Source organism: Python bivittatus, unplaced genomic scaffold (assembly GCF_059951505.1).
Source record: "Python bivittatus isolate LINGU-HERP-01145 unplaced genomic scaffold, Pbiv_v1 ctg000080_np1212, whole genome shotgun sequence".
NCBI lineage: Eukaryota > Metazoa > Chordata > Lepidosauria > Squamata > Pythonidae > Python > Python bivittatus.
The window spans coordinates 75,967,968-75,983,607 of NW_028277035.1; the positions used below are offsets into that span (position 1 = coordinate 75,967,968).

The 15,640-nt window shown below is 39.2% G+C and overlaps 1 protein-coding gene across 12 annotated transcripts in view; it reads left to right on the forward strand.

Moving 5' to 3' along the window:
• Positions 1 to 15,640, forward strand: part of FOXP1 (forkhead box P1) — a 636,434-nt gene that overhangs the window by 456,623 nt on the left and 164,171 nt on the right. For 11 of the 12 annotated variants that reach the window (XM_088134348.1, XM_088134346.1, XM_088134345.1 and 8 more), the window contains one exon: positions 11,662 to 11,796. In XM_088134348.1, coding sequence (XP_087990474.1) covers positions 11,662 to 11,796 — 135 coding nt within the window. Of the gene's footprint in view, positions 1 to 3,026; positions 3,160 to 11,661; positions 11,797 to 15,640 lie in introns of those variants that run through there. The other variant, XM_025171067.2, reaches the window with a different exon arrangement.

The window sequence follows — 15,640 nt, forward strand, 5'->3', positions numbered from 1 at the left end:
GATTAAACTAGTACAGTTTAAAGATAAATAATCAGCCTTTAGCTCATTAGATAGCCACAATGCATGACACAAGGTGACTTTCTTATAATAGTGATAGAATGCAGGTGTTTTTTTTTTGCATATTTCATATTTACAGTAGAGGAAGAGTATTACCCCAGAAGATGGGAGTTTGGGTTGGTTGCGTTCTCTAGTAAATACAACTATGGCATGATAGATGATGCTGTCATCATATCACTGGTGGCTGCCTTGGAGCCTGTAGCTGCAGAGGGCCTAGCCAGGCTGTTAATTTTTAAAAACAAACGAACTTGGTTGTGTACGTTGCAGAGGTGGCATGCACCAATAGAAGAACCAAGCCATTTGTCTAGGGTGGCATAGCGGATGATGATGGAGCAACCAACCAAAGCAGGCTGCTGGTGAGCGCAGCAGATAGCCTCAGTGGATACTACACCAGATGATCACTAGACGGTAGCAACAATGTGTAGAAAATGTTGATTCTTTGCTGCCATCAAGCGGTCGTCCAGCTGCCCACAGCCCAGATCTGGAAGCTGAAGTGCTGATGCAGCCTGACAGGGCTGCTTCATCCCTGGGAGAGCAACTTGAACCACCACCACTGCCGTTGTTTGTCTCTAGACGTGGCCTGTGCACACAAGTCTCGGAGACCAGGACAAGTCTGCTCTTTCAGATGTAGTCATTCTTTCTCTACTTGGGTTGGCATAGTACAGTGCTTCTCAACCTTGGCAACTTTAAGATGTATGGACTTCAACTCCCAGAATTCCCCAGCCAGCACTGGCCTAGCGTATCCCATTGGAGAGGTATCCTTTGGAGACTAGGCCACTCTTCTTATCCCTAAAATGCAAACTGACTGATTGCAACCCTCATCATTGTTTTAGCACAGCTTTTCGGTTATCCTGTTGCTTTATTATGCGAGGCTAATTTTAAAAGCTATTCCTGCTGCAAAAGAAGATCTTCCTTTGCTATCCCAGAGGGTATTCTTAATCAGGAATAACCACAGGCTAAATTATAATGTAGAATTCTGCTGCCCTTTAGCTAACACTGCCTGCTCATTCTGTGTTTGTTAACAAACATTTCTAAGTACAAAATTGTTCGAGAAATGCTTTTTCATTATTTTCAGCAACTTCAATTAAAGTAAGAGGCTTATGGGAAGGAGGTAGGAATTAAAAATGTATGGATTTTCCCCAACAAGTTTTAGTGATCATTCCCACATAAGCGTTTTCTCCTCTGGTATTAAACTGTCTCAGAGATAGGCCAATCTAAGTAACATCCTCTAACAAACATTGGTCTTTCAACAGTGGAGATAGAACCCAGCAGCTGATCAGATTCCTAACCAATTTTGAAGAAGTGGAGCTCTTAAGGGCCTGGAAATATAAATGGGTGGCATTTCCAAGATATTTGCCAATTAATGAATACTAGAAGTACCTCAGTATTATTGGTTGCCATATAAGGGTGCAATCCAGAAGCATTTATCTGAGCTTTGAGCCTCATTGGATGCTGCAGGCGCAGAAGCACGCTTTGTTGTGTTTTGGGTGGCATCCTGAATTTCTGCAGATAACTCTGTCATAATATCTACAGCCGAAAAGTGAAGCACCAGACATACTGTTCAGTTTAAAATATTTTTGTTTAGCCTGCCTAATTGAGAAGCCTAATTAAAAGATTAAGTGGTGAGGACTGCTGAGTTAGTAAAGGCTTTTTACAAGAAACCCTCAATTTCCTCCACTTTGCATACCAGGAGCAGAAAACTGTAGTGCTTAAAGAAAAGGTGATGCCTCTTTAAAGCAGATATTTCCCACTCTCTCTCCACCCCCCTTTCCCCAGCTGCCTAGACTTTCTGTTTCTGTGATCTGCCTTTTGAATGGTTTTTGTGGCTGATCAGTTCCACCTAATGTGTCTCTTGATTTCTGCTATTGTAATACTCAGACGACATGCTGTTCTCTTCATTTTTATAAGCTTTAGATGCTCCTGCCTGTCATATACTCTGCCAGTTTATCTTCAGCGTCTGGATTTGCTTTCAGACTTGCATGTCTATCAAGCTGCTGTTGCTTTGAATGTGAGATCAAAAGAAGATGAATTCCAGTGTTAAAAAAAAAATCCTTGTATGAAGAAAAGATTGGGTCCTGTGTAAACTGACAGCTCCCAATGAGTTATTTTAGCTAGCATTAGCACCTAGAATGACAGACAGTCCAGGAGTACATGCTAAATAACAAATATCAGTGATTGTAGCACATTTTGCAATAGCAATATATTTTCCAGAGGAATCCTGGTTTTTTTTTTTTTTTTGTTGTTAAATGGTAAACTACTGTTGCTGGTTGTTCCACTGTTCATCCCTTTACAAGCCGCCTTCAAGTGTCAGCTCCAGTTTACTTGCCTTGACAATATCTCTGTCATTTCTCTTGGATGTCGAAAGACAGGACTTTAATAATTGAAGCTGAGGGAGGGGAGAAGGAGAGGTGGTGAATGGAAGACAGTTTACTTAGTCATCTGGACTTAAGTAGGTATTTTGTTTTGGTGATGGAAAGAAAAATGTAAGAAAAAGAATGAATCTGGGGGAACATATTGAATGCACGCTCCTGAGAACTTAGATGCAAAATCTAATTTATTTGAAAGGGGGAAAATGTTATGAAGGAATCTGAATAATTGCTGTGAAGTCTGGCCAACCTTAACAGACATTTATTGACATAAGTGCGTGGGTACCATGAAGAGTGTGAAAAACAAGCTTTCCAAAACTATGTACAAATAAAGGATTTGCCTAGCTTCATGGCTAAGATACATTTGTCGTACGTATGATTTTAGCATGCAGCCATCTGCTTTAATAGGGTAGAATTAATATAATTTTTTGGCGTGTTAAGCACAACTTTGAAATTACCTGCAAGCTCCAGCTGATTTGGAGATGGGGGGAAAATTGCTTAAATTCTTGTGGTTTCTTTGTCGTTTCATGAAAGCAGACGTTGCTACTGTGGAGGCAAGCCTCCCGTTGTTGCCTACAAAGGGCAGTGCTCCAATGTGTTTTCCCTTCAGTGTGTGCTTCAGCTGCACAGCACTTCCTGTTTATTCAAACATCTTTTTACCATTCTTCAACCCCCTGCTTCAGACAAACAGCCAGAACACATCTTCCGCAAGAAGACGGCAAACTAGAGATTAACAGTAAGAGCTTGCTCTGTTAAACTCTTTATATTGGCTTTTGAAATATCCAGGGGGAAAGAGGGCACAATGTATTGCTGCAGGGAACTTTTAACTTGCAATCTTGCTTGCAATTGTAGGAAATTTTAATTGCTGGGGCTTTAGAGCAAATAAGATGTTTACTGCCTTGTTGGGAATGAAAACAAGATGAATTGTAAGCTGGTTTCTGCTAACTTTTCCCTCCTTTTGGGGGGTGCTGTCTTGCTTTTCAAGTCTATAACTCAAGAAGTTCCATGTTATCACTTACATAAGGAGGCATACCATTCATTTATTGTGTGTGTGTACATGTTTTAGTGCGCGAGAGCGATCCAGCAACCATTGTCATGTCATTGTCTTAAGTTTAGAAAGAACAGCAGCAAAAAAAGGAGAAAGGGAGTTGAAAGAGGTTTTGTGCTTTGGAAATGTCTTTCCCTTGTGATTTCTGAATCAGTCTTGTTAATATTTGTAGAAAACAAATGCTAATAAAATGTTGGCTACTGATTGGGTGCTCTGTCTTTCATATAACTGTTGTCTTGGTTCTACAACAAGCAGAAGGGAAGGAATGGGGAAGGAAAAGTTATTTGCAAATAGTTGACTTTAACATCAAAGACTTTTCTTCAGATTTTGAGTATTGATTTAATACCAGTAGCTAATGCTTATAATAGCTGTTACATTTAGTAGAACTTGTTTGTATCCCTTAACACACACTGTGTTTTTGTTGTTGTTTTATGGTATTCCTTTAGGAAACTCCTCTGTCACTGATATATACCTTTTCATTTAGTTGTTTGAAGCAGTCATGTCATAGCCATAGAATGAAAGAGGAAATGGAAAATACATAATCTGAAACAGCATCCTTAAAAAGCTTTTATGGAATCTGCTGTATATTAAATGTTTTAAGAAGGAAATGTTTTAGAACAAATTCAGTTCCATATTCTGAACAATTGCAGGTGCAACACACATTTAAGAATATCTGTGCGCATTTGTGAAGTATGTAAGGGGGTGGCTAATTTTCAGAAATATACAATTGGGAAAAATAACAACGTTTGCAATTGCTTGAGGACAGTTTATTTAGCTGAAAGATTCATTGCATAGAGAAGATGGAAAGGGTGACTAAAATTATTTACTCAGATGTTAGTGTAGGTGTAGGCCTGCAAAGCTTACTGTGGGAACAGTGGTCTGTTGCCTTTCCTAGTATATCAGTCTGTTTGATGACCATCAGATTTCCCAGTTGACTGATTTTGTTTTTTCTGGAGAGCAAGCTTGATTATTTATCAGAAGGAAAAGGGAGTAGCTCAAGTAAATAAACATGTGACCAAACTCTTGTTTTCTCTGTGGCAATAAAAAATTCATGGAAATAATAAAAGCATTGTGTTAATTATTTTTTAAAAAAATAAAGAAACATTGTGGGTTATTTTAATTTGAAAGAAGAAAAGTTTAAAAGTGGGTCAACACTTTTCAGTGTTCCATGGCTTCAGCTTTCTGAAAATTCACAAGGTTCTCAGGCAAAAATTAATCTGCTGCTTTGTGTACTCTTCCACTGGAATGTTTCCATAGATAACATTGCCAACTGCTTGGAACTTGAACTGGATTTATTACAATTAGGCTTGCTTCTCTACCTCCTTTGAGAATGTCACTTTCTTCTTCTTTTAACACATCAGCTAGGTGCTTGCCTAAATGAGGAGTGCTGCAATCTTGTGGAAAGATAGATGCTGACTTTGGAGCAAAATATTGACTGTAGTTACGCTATCACCCTTATCAGCTGCTAACTGTTTTGAGTGAGCATGTGGAGTTCGCAACCATGTTAAAGGGCCTTCCTTTTTTTTTTTTCCTTATGAATGTTATTGTATACACAATTCTGTTTTTAATGATAGCTCAGAGAATATTAAGTAAGAAAAGTCCTATGAACTAAATTACTATCAAGAAAAGAAAGTGTATATGGCAAAGTTAGTAGGAGCAATGTTATATGGTTTGCTGATTTCACTGAATTAAAAAAATAGATACAAAAATGATTTTCGTATTGGTTAGATATATAGTTAGCAAATGAATTTGTTTAAGAATCTTGTGTTATCTCTCGGAATTGCCCATCACATTAGTCTATAATATTGAATGATTAGCTTCATTCTGTTAACATAACCAGACTGACATTCTGTAAGAAGTTTTAATAGAGTAGGTTACTTTTTTCCTCTTCTGCCTACCAACTTTAGTAGACTGACAATATGAATGTGAGCTAACTATCCATTACCATGGATCCTGCTGGGAACAGATTTCTTTAAATGTAGTATATTAAGGGTGAAAGAACAGCAGGAATAAAGTCCAGCTAATATTCATTCTTCTTTCTGAAAACATTTAACTTATTTTTAAAATATATTAGATGGCCAGAATTCATAGATTTTATAGCTGTTCGTTGCAAAAATGTCCTACATACTAAAAGCAGTACAGGCTCGTCACAGAAGCTATGTCTTGTTTGTAGCATTTCCTGGGCTGACTATGTGACCCATACAGCATCATGTGATCACATAGTCATTCTAGGGAGTGCCGTGAAAAAGTAGCCTCAACAGACACCCCCACATTACTGTGAACATGTGCAGTTTTGTTAATAATAATAATAAAAAAGGATACCACCTTTATTTCCAAAAATAAATGCAACCTCATGCAACTGTGTTTAAAAACTTTTTTTTTATATATCAGGAATTTTTTAATAGGAAAAAAACTCTGGTACATTACTCCCAGAGCAGGTATCTGACCTGCAGAGTAGGCAGTAAAATGTAACAGATATTTAATGTTTTTCATGTATGATTGCAGAAGCTGCAAACATCTAAGGAAAAATGAGAAGTCCCTCTCTCTGGACATGGTAAACTTAAGTTGCAGTTCAGTCTCCTTCCCCTGAATTTTCCTTTTTAAGATAGCTGGTTTTGGTAAGTTTTTTAAAATCATCTGTGTTTCCCACACCCACATCCAATGGTTGGTAATAGTCCTTCCAAGATAAGGTGACAAGAACATCACAGTTGTGCTATGCTGAAGATAAGGATGCATTTCTATAAGTATATTTTCAACTCAGCAGACTTTATGGGCAGTGCACTAAGTATCTCACTGAATAAGAAAGTAATAGCTTGCATGGGTATCGAAACATTTGTGGTAGCTAATAGTTTCAGGGTATTATGAATGTAGAATCAATCAATCGAGTGAAACGACAGTTAACAAGCTGTACTGTTATGGGATAAAAAAGAGCTCATTGCTTCTTTGATATTGGTATGAAGCCTCAGTGAAGGTAGGCTGGCCAGAGGAACTTTGTAGAATCTCTTGGCTTTTAATATGGTCTCCTGTAGCATGAGAGGGAGAACTACTTTTCTGTTGGGACAGCTTTGTCACTTTGTTATCTTATCATAATTTGGTGGATCACATCAATCTAGTCAGCATCCAGCTTCTCTTACTGGCCAACCTGATGCCCTTAAAATGGCAACAACACCAGGGGAAAATATGAGGGGAACTAGTTGCCTTGTCCTACTGTTGTCTCCTAGCAACTTATATTCAGTGGTATACTGTTTATGAAACTGGAGTTTCATAAATAGTATATTTTGTATACTGTAGCTATAAGAATTAATAGCCATGATTTATCTAATCTTTGAAATTGTCTAGAAACCATTGCCACCCAGTGAAATACATTTTCTTGGAAGAAGCATTTCCCCTAGTGTTTGTCATTAGTTATTGGATGGCTTCACCTGTCATTAAAGAGAGAGAAAGAAACTTCTTTCTTTTTCTTCACACCATGCATTGTGTTATCAACATCAATTATTTTCCTTTTCAGTCTCATCTAGAACCCAGTTTCACTGAACTATTTTTTCTTCCCCAGTTGTTAAATGAAAAGAAATATTCCTTTTCCACTTGCTAATTGGTCCTTGCACTGTGTTTACCACACATGTTCATATTATGCTGTAAGTCTGCTGGTGAAAAGAGAGTTATGTTATTGGTGACATTCAGTAGATAAAAGAAAACAGATGTCAAAAAGGTTGACTTGCTGAAGTTTTATGTACAGAAAGAGGATTTTAGATATTTTATAGTTGTCACCATAGTACTAACATACTTGCTTCTTTATATATGTACCTACCTATTCATACGCAGAATGCTTTGTTAATCTGCCATTCCATGTGGGAATGTTTACAATCTTCAAGATTCATAAAAGCCAGTCATATTTCTTTTTAAAGAAGGCATTCCTTTTGAATGGGTTGTATCATCCTAGTCTATAAAAATAAGCTGTTTACAGTGACCAAAAATTTGCCCTCATCCCTCATCATGTGCTAAAAGAGATGGAAAGCTTACTTAAAAGCTAGGCTTCTCTCTTAAGCAACAGTTGACAAGCTGCATTAAGGGGACAGAAGTCAGTATAATAAGAGTTGGTGACCATTAAGATTGAATGGAGATCTGACAGCTAATTTCATAAAGACCCTCTAAAGTCACGCAGTGCCTTAGAGGGTGGGAGGGGAGGCAGGCAAGCACTATACTAGCCATCTTGCTTTCTTTTCAGTGCTCTTCTTCTTTCTAGTCTAGCTCCAGAGAAGTAATAACTGTTGATTAGCCTTTAGAATTATAGGGCAAGCAGTTGGATTTTGGGTCAGGAGTGAACTGAGATTCTCTGAAGCAGCTGGAGAAGGTGAGAGTTAAACTGAATAGTGGAACAGACGGCGTGGGTTGACCTCGAGGATTTCCTTGTAATAAAGGTGACTATTAGCACTCCCCAGCCTGTTCTACAAACATTAAGTTTAACATGGAGAAAGGAAATCTTCCTCTTGTGCGTTGGTAAGGTGTTGCCAGGTCCCTGTGGTTTAATTTAATTATATACTCAGTGGCTCTAAATATCAGAAGTCCTGATTGTCAATGTGCATATAGTATCTTGGAACCCATGCAGGGTAACAAAATGGATCTGCAACAAATGCTACTTAACCACATCAGTTCAGATTTTAAAAACTTAACAAAACTTGGCACCTGTTCCTTTACTTTTATTTTGAGCATCTGATTTTTCTTTGGCTCTACCACCTGAATGCAACTCTCACCCAGCACTGGCTTATACAATGTACAGTGTTTCTTTCATTACAATTCCCATCATTCCCAGCAAGCATGGCCTGGGTCCATGGTGGCTGATATCATGGGAATTGTAGGCCAGTCTATCTGGAAAGCAGGAGGTTGGGCAAAATGACATTATACTTTGCAGGGCCTTTGTTTCCCTCTTCTCTTTCAGGCTTCATATTCAGGCATCTTTTCTAATTCCAAGAAGTCTTTCCTGTGCCAGCCTTCCACTCTGTCTTCTGGAAGACAGTGCCAGGTTAAACAAGAAAAGTTAGTGATGTCCTAAGGCCCCATGAATGAAAAAGATGACCTTAACCATTTCCCACATCTGACATTGTTAGCCTTATGAGATAGACCAGACAGGAACACAATCAGATGAGCTAATTCTATTTTATTGTAAGGTTGCATTAACAGAATCTTGCAAGTCTGAAAGTACTTCTCCCCCTGCCCCCTTTCCAGCCCAAAAACCAGAGAGCGCCTCTTCTGAGCCTCTTGCCCTGTCCATATTCCTGCTGCAGGCTAAGCTGCCTTTTATTTGACTGTTTTCTTGGTTGCGTCTTGTTGCCCTATCTCTCAAGGTCATTCCCACACACCATTACAGACACGTCCTGCAAATGTGGGAACATTTTTGAAAAAACAAAGAACTATCTAGTATATGCATATTGCTTGCACATTATAATTAAAAATTTGACATACAGTAACAATCACGCAGTACAGACATAATACCCATGATTCCTCTGTATAGTAAATAGCTATAGTAAACAGTTCAGCCCCATTCCCACTTTTGCTTCAAAGTATTATGAAAGGTTCCAACTTACTGGTAGGAATGTCTAAAATTTTCTTTGAATTATTATTAAAAAATAGTGAGAATTATCTCAAGTGTCTACCAAGTTATCAAAACTATAACTTGATGATTAGACAGACAGAATGACAGACAGACAGAGCTTTTACATTAGAAAATCAAGGGATATGTTTCCTCTGCATATGAGGGAGAACATGGATTCTTAAAATGTTGTTCCAGATCTACTTAGATATGAGCCAGAAAAAATATAAATGTGGATGTCAAGAAATAAATGTTATAGACATGTTACTGGACTTTATATTTCATTGAATTTGTTTTTCTGGTGTTCGTGTTTGGATCTGAAACTAAAATTGCTGGTGACAGTGCTTCTTTTATGCCAGGTAGATACTCTTTTTCATGCTGAAAACATTCTTTGTTTAGATATTTATAGTGTGTTTTGGGGTAGTATGTCAAAGTAGAAATAGAAGCATAATAGTCTGGGTCTTTGCTAAGAATCATGAGACTTCCTTTGCTTATTATATTTCCCCACTTGGTCACTGGTCCTTTCTAATTAATTGATGATCACATTTTCCAACCTGTGGAACTAAATATATTCAGGTATACCATACAATCAGCTTTAGCTAAATATCTCTGTGAACATATGCTGAAGGATGCCTCACTCCCCCCTTCCATGTAAGCATCTTGCACAGGACTATTTCTTTCTTGTTTTACATTGATGAAGTCTTTACTCTTCCCACTGTTAACACCTACGCATGTACTGAACGTCTCCAAGGAGACAAGGAAACCCTTGAGTCCAGCAATGGTAAATCCTCCAGTGAGGCAGCAAGCAGGGGAGAACTCCTTGAGGCATCTAAGCTTCCAGCTGTCCTCTTACAGGCATTAATTTCCTTCTGGCTCCTACAAGCAGACTTTTTCCTTCATATCTGAAATGTTGGTGAGTCCTTTAGGTTCCTTGGAGTAAGCTGCATAGGAAAACACTTCATGAATCTCTTTGTTCTTTTCCCCAGTCTCCTGGTTATATCACTGGCTACATCCTCAAAAATTCCAAATGTATCTTCAGCTGTAGCACTGGCGTTCCCAACCCTCTCCACTGTTTCCTAGATCCAGCTATTGCTGATTTCTTACATGGGGGTCCGTTATCCCCCTTGAAACTAGCAAAGCAACCTTGAATATATAGCATTCCGATTCTAGTCTGAATTGTAGAGATAATACTTTTCTTGTTACCTAATGTTTTCATAACAGTCAAAGACTAGACCTAACCCTCAAAAGCCACTTTTTAACAGGCTTTACTTAAATATGTAAATGAATATGAGGTTATTTGAAATAGCAAGGCCAATAACCTCATTAACAACACGGGCAAAAGCCAATAGCATAGATATGTAATTATTGTCTAACTCTAGTACAAGAATTAAAGAAAGTTTAATTTTTTATGTTAAAGGAAATCCAGTGTCCATAGAAATGCAGGATTTCCCAGTTCATTTGTTTATCCCTCCTCATAACAGACAAAGCAGCAGCAAAGCAAGAAGGGTAAATACGAGAAAATATGAGTCTGAGATCGCCTCCCGATCACTTTCTGGAGCAAATTCAGGAAGAAATGGAATGTACGAACAGGGCCTAACAGAACTTTTCCAGAGTTTGCCAAGGAGCAGCAATACCATTATTTTAAATGTCTGTTTCTCTGTGAGACGTTGCTCTTAAATCCTTTGGATTGCTTCAAAAGGAGGCTATTGATGTCTTATCATAATGTGAAACAGTGACGAAATGCTCCCACCAAAAACTGTCTTCTCCAGAAACTGATTCTTCTCATCAGATTATAAAATGACTTTACATAGAGGCCAAATGACATTCTCTATTACAAAAACTGCAGTCTATTTTTTGAATGGATTGGGACAGAATATTGAATTCTTTAAATGATAGGATGATAGTATTGAGAGTCAGTTGAGATCATCATTACTATGTAAATGTTTTGGCTTTGCTGTACTGCTGTTGGAATGTTACTAAGTAATTGCTGGGGGTTAATTCTGTATAGATATTAAATGGATATTATATGGATATTATATCTTATCTTTTTCCTTTCATTCGTTTTTTGTCCATTCCCTTGCTTTCTTTTTTGCTACATTTAGTTTATTTTAATAATCACAATGTACGTAGGTTCTTTTCCGGCCACCACTACTGTATTTTTTCTGTTACTGTTGTTGTTCATATATTGCTATTATAGAAAAATAAAAAAATAAAAAACAACGAATTCCATAGACAACGCCCCTTCCCCCAGCCACCAAAAAAAAGAGAGTAGCTGCTGGGGCCAGCCTAGTGGTGTTCTTTGATAGGATATCTTTGAGGGCATGTACATGATGGCTGCATTCATGTAGCATCTCAAATCAAAAGCCAGGTTACTAAAACATAGTGGCTGTGTTCATAGAACTGGCTATGCTTAAACAAATAAAACCATATCAAGGCTTCACTTGATGGTCTCTTCATACAACATGCTAAGACACTGACTGGGTTCACCCAACATGCTCTGCCAGAAAAAAATATCCCACCCAATTTTAGCCAAGCCTAACCTGTTATGAGCATTCCAGCAAGTTAGGGTAGATGGAACTAATTTTTTTTATATTCTTTCTCAGGCTCTACAGGTAGCAAGACAACTTCTGTTACAGCAGCAGCAGCAACAGCAGCAGCAACAGCAGCAACAGCAACAACAGCAGCAAGTTAGTGGGCTAAAGTCTCCCAAGAGGAATGACAAACAGCCAGCCCTTCAGGTTAGAAATGTTTTTAAAAAATACCTTTGACTTGCTTGGATAGGATCTGTTAAAAGGAAGCAATAAGTAGTATATATAGTGGGAAGAGGTTTTTTTTTTTTAATTCTCAGCTTTGCTTTTGTTGATGTTAGTGACTCAAACGTGTTTCATAGCATGGTTGTGGTAGTGGAAATGCATCAGTGCTGCAAACCCTTGAATTTTTCATCAATAAATCAAAGAACTTGTGAGGAATATGGAAAGAGATTATAGCTTGGAAAGATATAGGCAGGTAGAGGGTTCTGTTCTTTACATTTCCATGTAGAGCTGGATATCGCCTCTGTTTGAAACCCTAAAGAGCCTCTGACAAATAGTTTAGAAAACAATAAACATAAATGGTTTAATAAGGCAGCTTCCTATGGAGGAGATCATCAAAGAGCAATTTCTGAAATAAAGACCATCCATCATACACCATTGATATGAGATATTCTGAAAAGCGGGTATTAATTGTTCTGTATATAAAAGGTTTGGGAAGAACAGACAGTTTGAAATAAGGGCATGTGACAAACCTTAATACAGAAACTACTCTTGTTTAAAAACAGCACTAATTGTGAAATGCTATTTTAAACATGTGAGACAACTTTCTAGTGAGATGATGATTTTGTTTAGAAATTTCCCAATATTTATTATGTTTGTTAAGAAGTATATATTTTCAGTTGCATACTCAATATCTGTTGAGCAGTCTTCATAGGGAACCATTTAAGTTGTTTAATTCCATATTTGTTGTTGTTCAGTCGTTAAGTTGTGTCCAACTCTTCGTGACCCCATGAACCCTATCGCGCCAGGCCTTCCTGTCCTTCAGTGCCTCCCTCAGTTTGCTCAGTCTCATGCTCATTGCTTCGGTGATGCTATCTAACCATCTCATCCTCTGCTGTCCCCTTCTCCTTTTGCCTTCAATCTTTCCCAGCATCAGGGTCTTTTCCAAGGAGTCCTCTCTTCGCATTAGGTGACCAAAGTATCTGAGCTTGAGCTTCATTATCAATCCTTCCAATGAGCAGTCAGGGTTGATTTCCTTTAAGATTGACTGGTTTGATCTCCTAGCAGTCCAGGAATAGTTAATTCCATATTGTTAAAGAACAAATCACAGGCCAGTACTACATTATGTTGGTTCATTATTTTGGTACACCAATTGGTACATTGGTACATTATGTTGGCATCAGTGGGTGATTTACTGTTTCAGCTTACATTTTGGAGGGAAGATTAGATTAGTGATGATAGTTGAAATTGGCTTAGTCAATCTAGTTTGTTTTGATATTACTAACAGGTTCTTTATATGAAATGTGCTGCTTTTCTTTCTAAATATTAGGTCTATCCAGTCACAACAGAACAAAGAATCTAATAATTGTCTCTGCAGATCACTCTAGAGTCCATTCCAAACATGTGGGATTAGGTACTGAGGCTTGTGGGGGAAGAGGTAGATATGTGGCTCTCTGTGCTTGATATGACATTGTTCAGAAACTTTCCTTCCTTGAAATCTCCTCTGTTCACATATTTTTGGATTGTAGTCAGAATTTAATATAACGTATAATAGGGACTCGATAGGTGGATAAAACTGCCAAATCCAGTCTAAACATCTGGCTGACTATGTGACCAACCATATTTTTTATAAATATATTGCATTACAGATAGTCCTTGCTTAACGGCCACAATTGGGACTGGATTTTAGATAGCTAAGCAATGAGGTCATTAAGCAAATCATCACGTGACCAGACCCGATTTTACGACCTTTTTTGTGGCAGTTGTTAAGCAAATCACATTGTAGTTAAGTGAATCACATGGTTCCCCATTGATTTTGCTTGCCGGAAGGTGACTGGGAAGATCACAAATAGCAATCATGTGACCCCAGGACACTGCATCCGTCGTAAGCACAAACTGGTTGCCAAGTGCCTGGATTGTGATCACATAACTGCAGGGCGCTGTGATGGTTGTAACTTCAGGCACCAGTTGTAAGTCACTCTTTTTAGTGCTGGAACTTCGAACGGTCACTAACTGAACAGTCATTAAGTGAGGACTACCTGTATTGCTTTTAATACAGGTAGTCCTTAACATACGACTACAATTGGGACCAGAACTTGCATCGCTAAGTGGTGTGGTCTTTAAGTGAAACATCACATGACCGCACCACTTAGAGATGGCAGTTCCAGTAGTCCCAGTTGCGGTAGTCAAGCTAGGCAGCGCTGTCATTAGGCAAGTACCTCACACTTCTGCCCTTCTGCACTCACCTTCACTTCAGCTCCCTCCACCCTCCTATCTCCCCACCATCTCTGCCCTCTTGGCTACCCTGGCATTGCAAGAATGGGGTGTGCCTGCCATTCTCCAAATTGCTCATGTCCTTCTCCAAATTGTGTGCCCCATTCCCATGCTGCTTTGGAAAGCCTTTGGAAAGATTCTGAGGTCTTCCAAGGCATCACGAGAATAGGGCGTGCCTGCCATTCTCCAAATTGTGCGTGCACTTCTCCAAATTGTGTGCCCCTGTTCTTGTGATGCCTTGGAAAACCTCAGAATCTTTCCAAAGGGTTTCTGAAGCAGCACAGGAATGGGGTGTGCAATTTGGAGAATAGCACACAGAATTTGGAGAACAGTACGAGTGGCCATGGGAAGAAGGGCTGGAGCAGCCAGCAGCTGCCTCACATAAAGCAGACCGGACGTGCCTCATCAGCAGTGGGAGGAAAATGGTGAAGGTCATCTGGGCACAGCAGGGCCTGCAGAGTGCAGGGTGGTGGGGTGGCTGGGGCTTTGGACTGTGGTGCTGGGGTTGGCTGGCTGTGGTGCGGGGCTTGAGGCAGCACTCTTCAGCAGCAATGCTGGCTGTGCTGGGACAGAAGTAGAAGCCTGGGGGCAGTGCCGGCCGGCTGAGACTGCTGAAGGCCCCAGGCCTCTAATTCAGCCCCAGCGTTGCCACTGCTGCCAAGAAATGCTGCTGTGCAGGGCACCCAAAAAGGCAGAGATGGGGGGAGATAGGTGGATGGGGGGAGTTGAAGCGCCCTTGCGGTCATAAGTGCAGGCAGGCTGCCAAGTGCCCAAATTTTGATCACATGACTGCAGGGGCATTGCAACGGCCGTAACCTAGGATGCCAGTCATAAGTCCCTTTGTTCAAGCACCATCATAACTTCAAACAGTCACTGAATGAATGGTTGTAAGTTGAGGACTACCTGTACTGTTTTATATATTCAAAGTTCAACAGATACATTGTATACACCAGTAATTAGTTGGATGGATGATGAAGTTGGCAGAATAGATTGTCGACTAATAACCAGGAAGTAGCTAATATTTAGAGGTTTGGTGAGAACCCTTAGGTATATGATCAAGCTTAACTCTGTATTACTCCATCCTTCGGTTTATTGTAAAATTTGGAAAGGAATAACTGTTTTGCTTCTTCACAAATGCAAGCTGAAAACCATTATTATGGAAGCTGACTGCTGAATCCATGCTCTTTTGCTAAAATCTCAGGGAAAAAAAAGTTATTTGGCCAATCCATATCTTATCCATTTGCCTTTTAATAAACTCTTCTACTGGAGACATTTTTAATGAGACAGTGTGCTGGCAAGGCCCAGTGTCAGGTACTAGAAGAAGTGCTTTGTTGTGCAGATGTCTTAAGAATTGCTCCAGAGGATGAAATATGACTGTGTTGACCTTTCAGCTATGAGCTTATTTGTCAGGATTCAAATAAGTTGAAAGGATCAAACCAAACAGTTTCCGTAGTGAGAGTGGGAATTGTGTTTCAGAGGTCAACAGCAAGGGCCACATCGCGGATTCCATAATGTAGCCAATTGTTGGTACATATTAAAGTAGTGGAGCCGCTTCTGC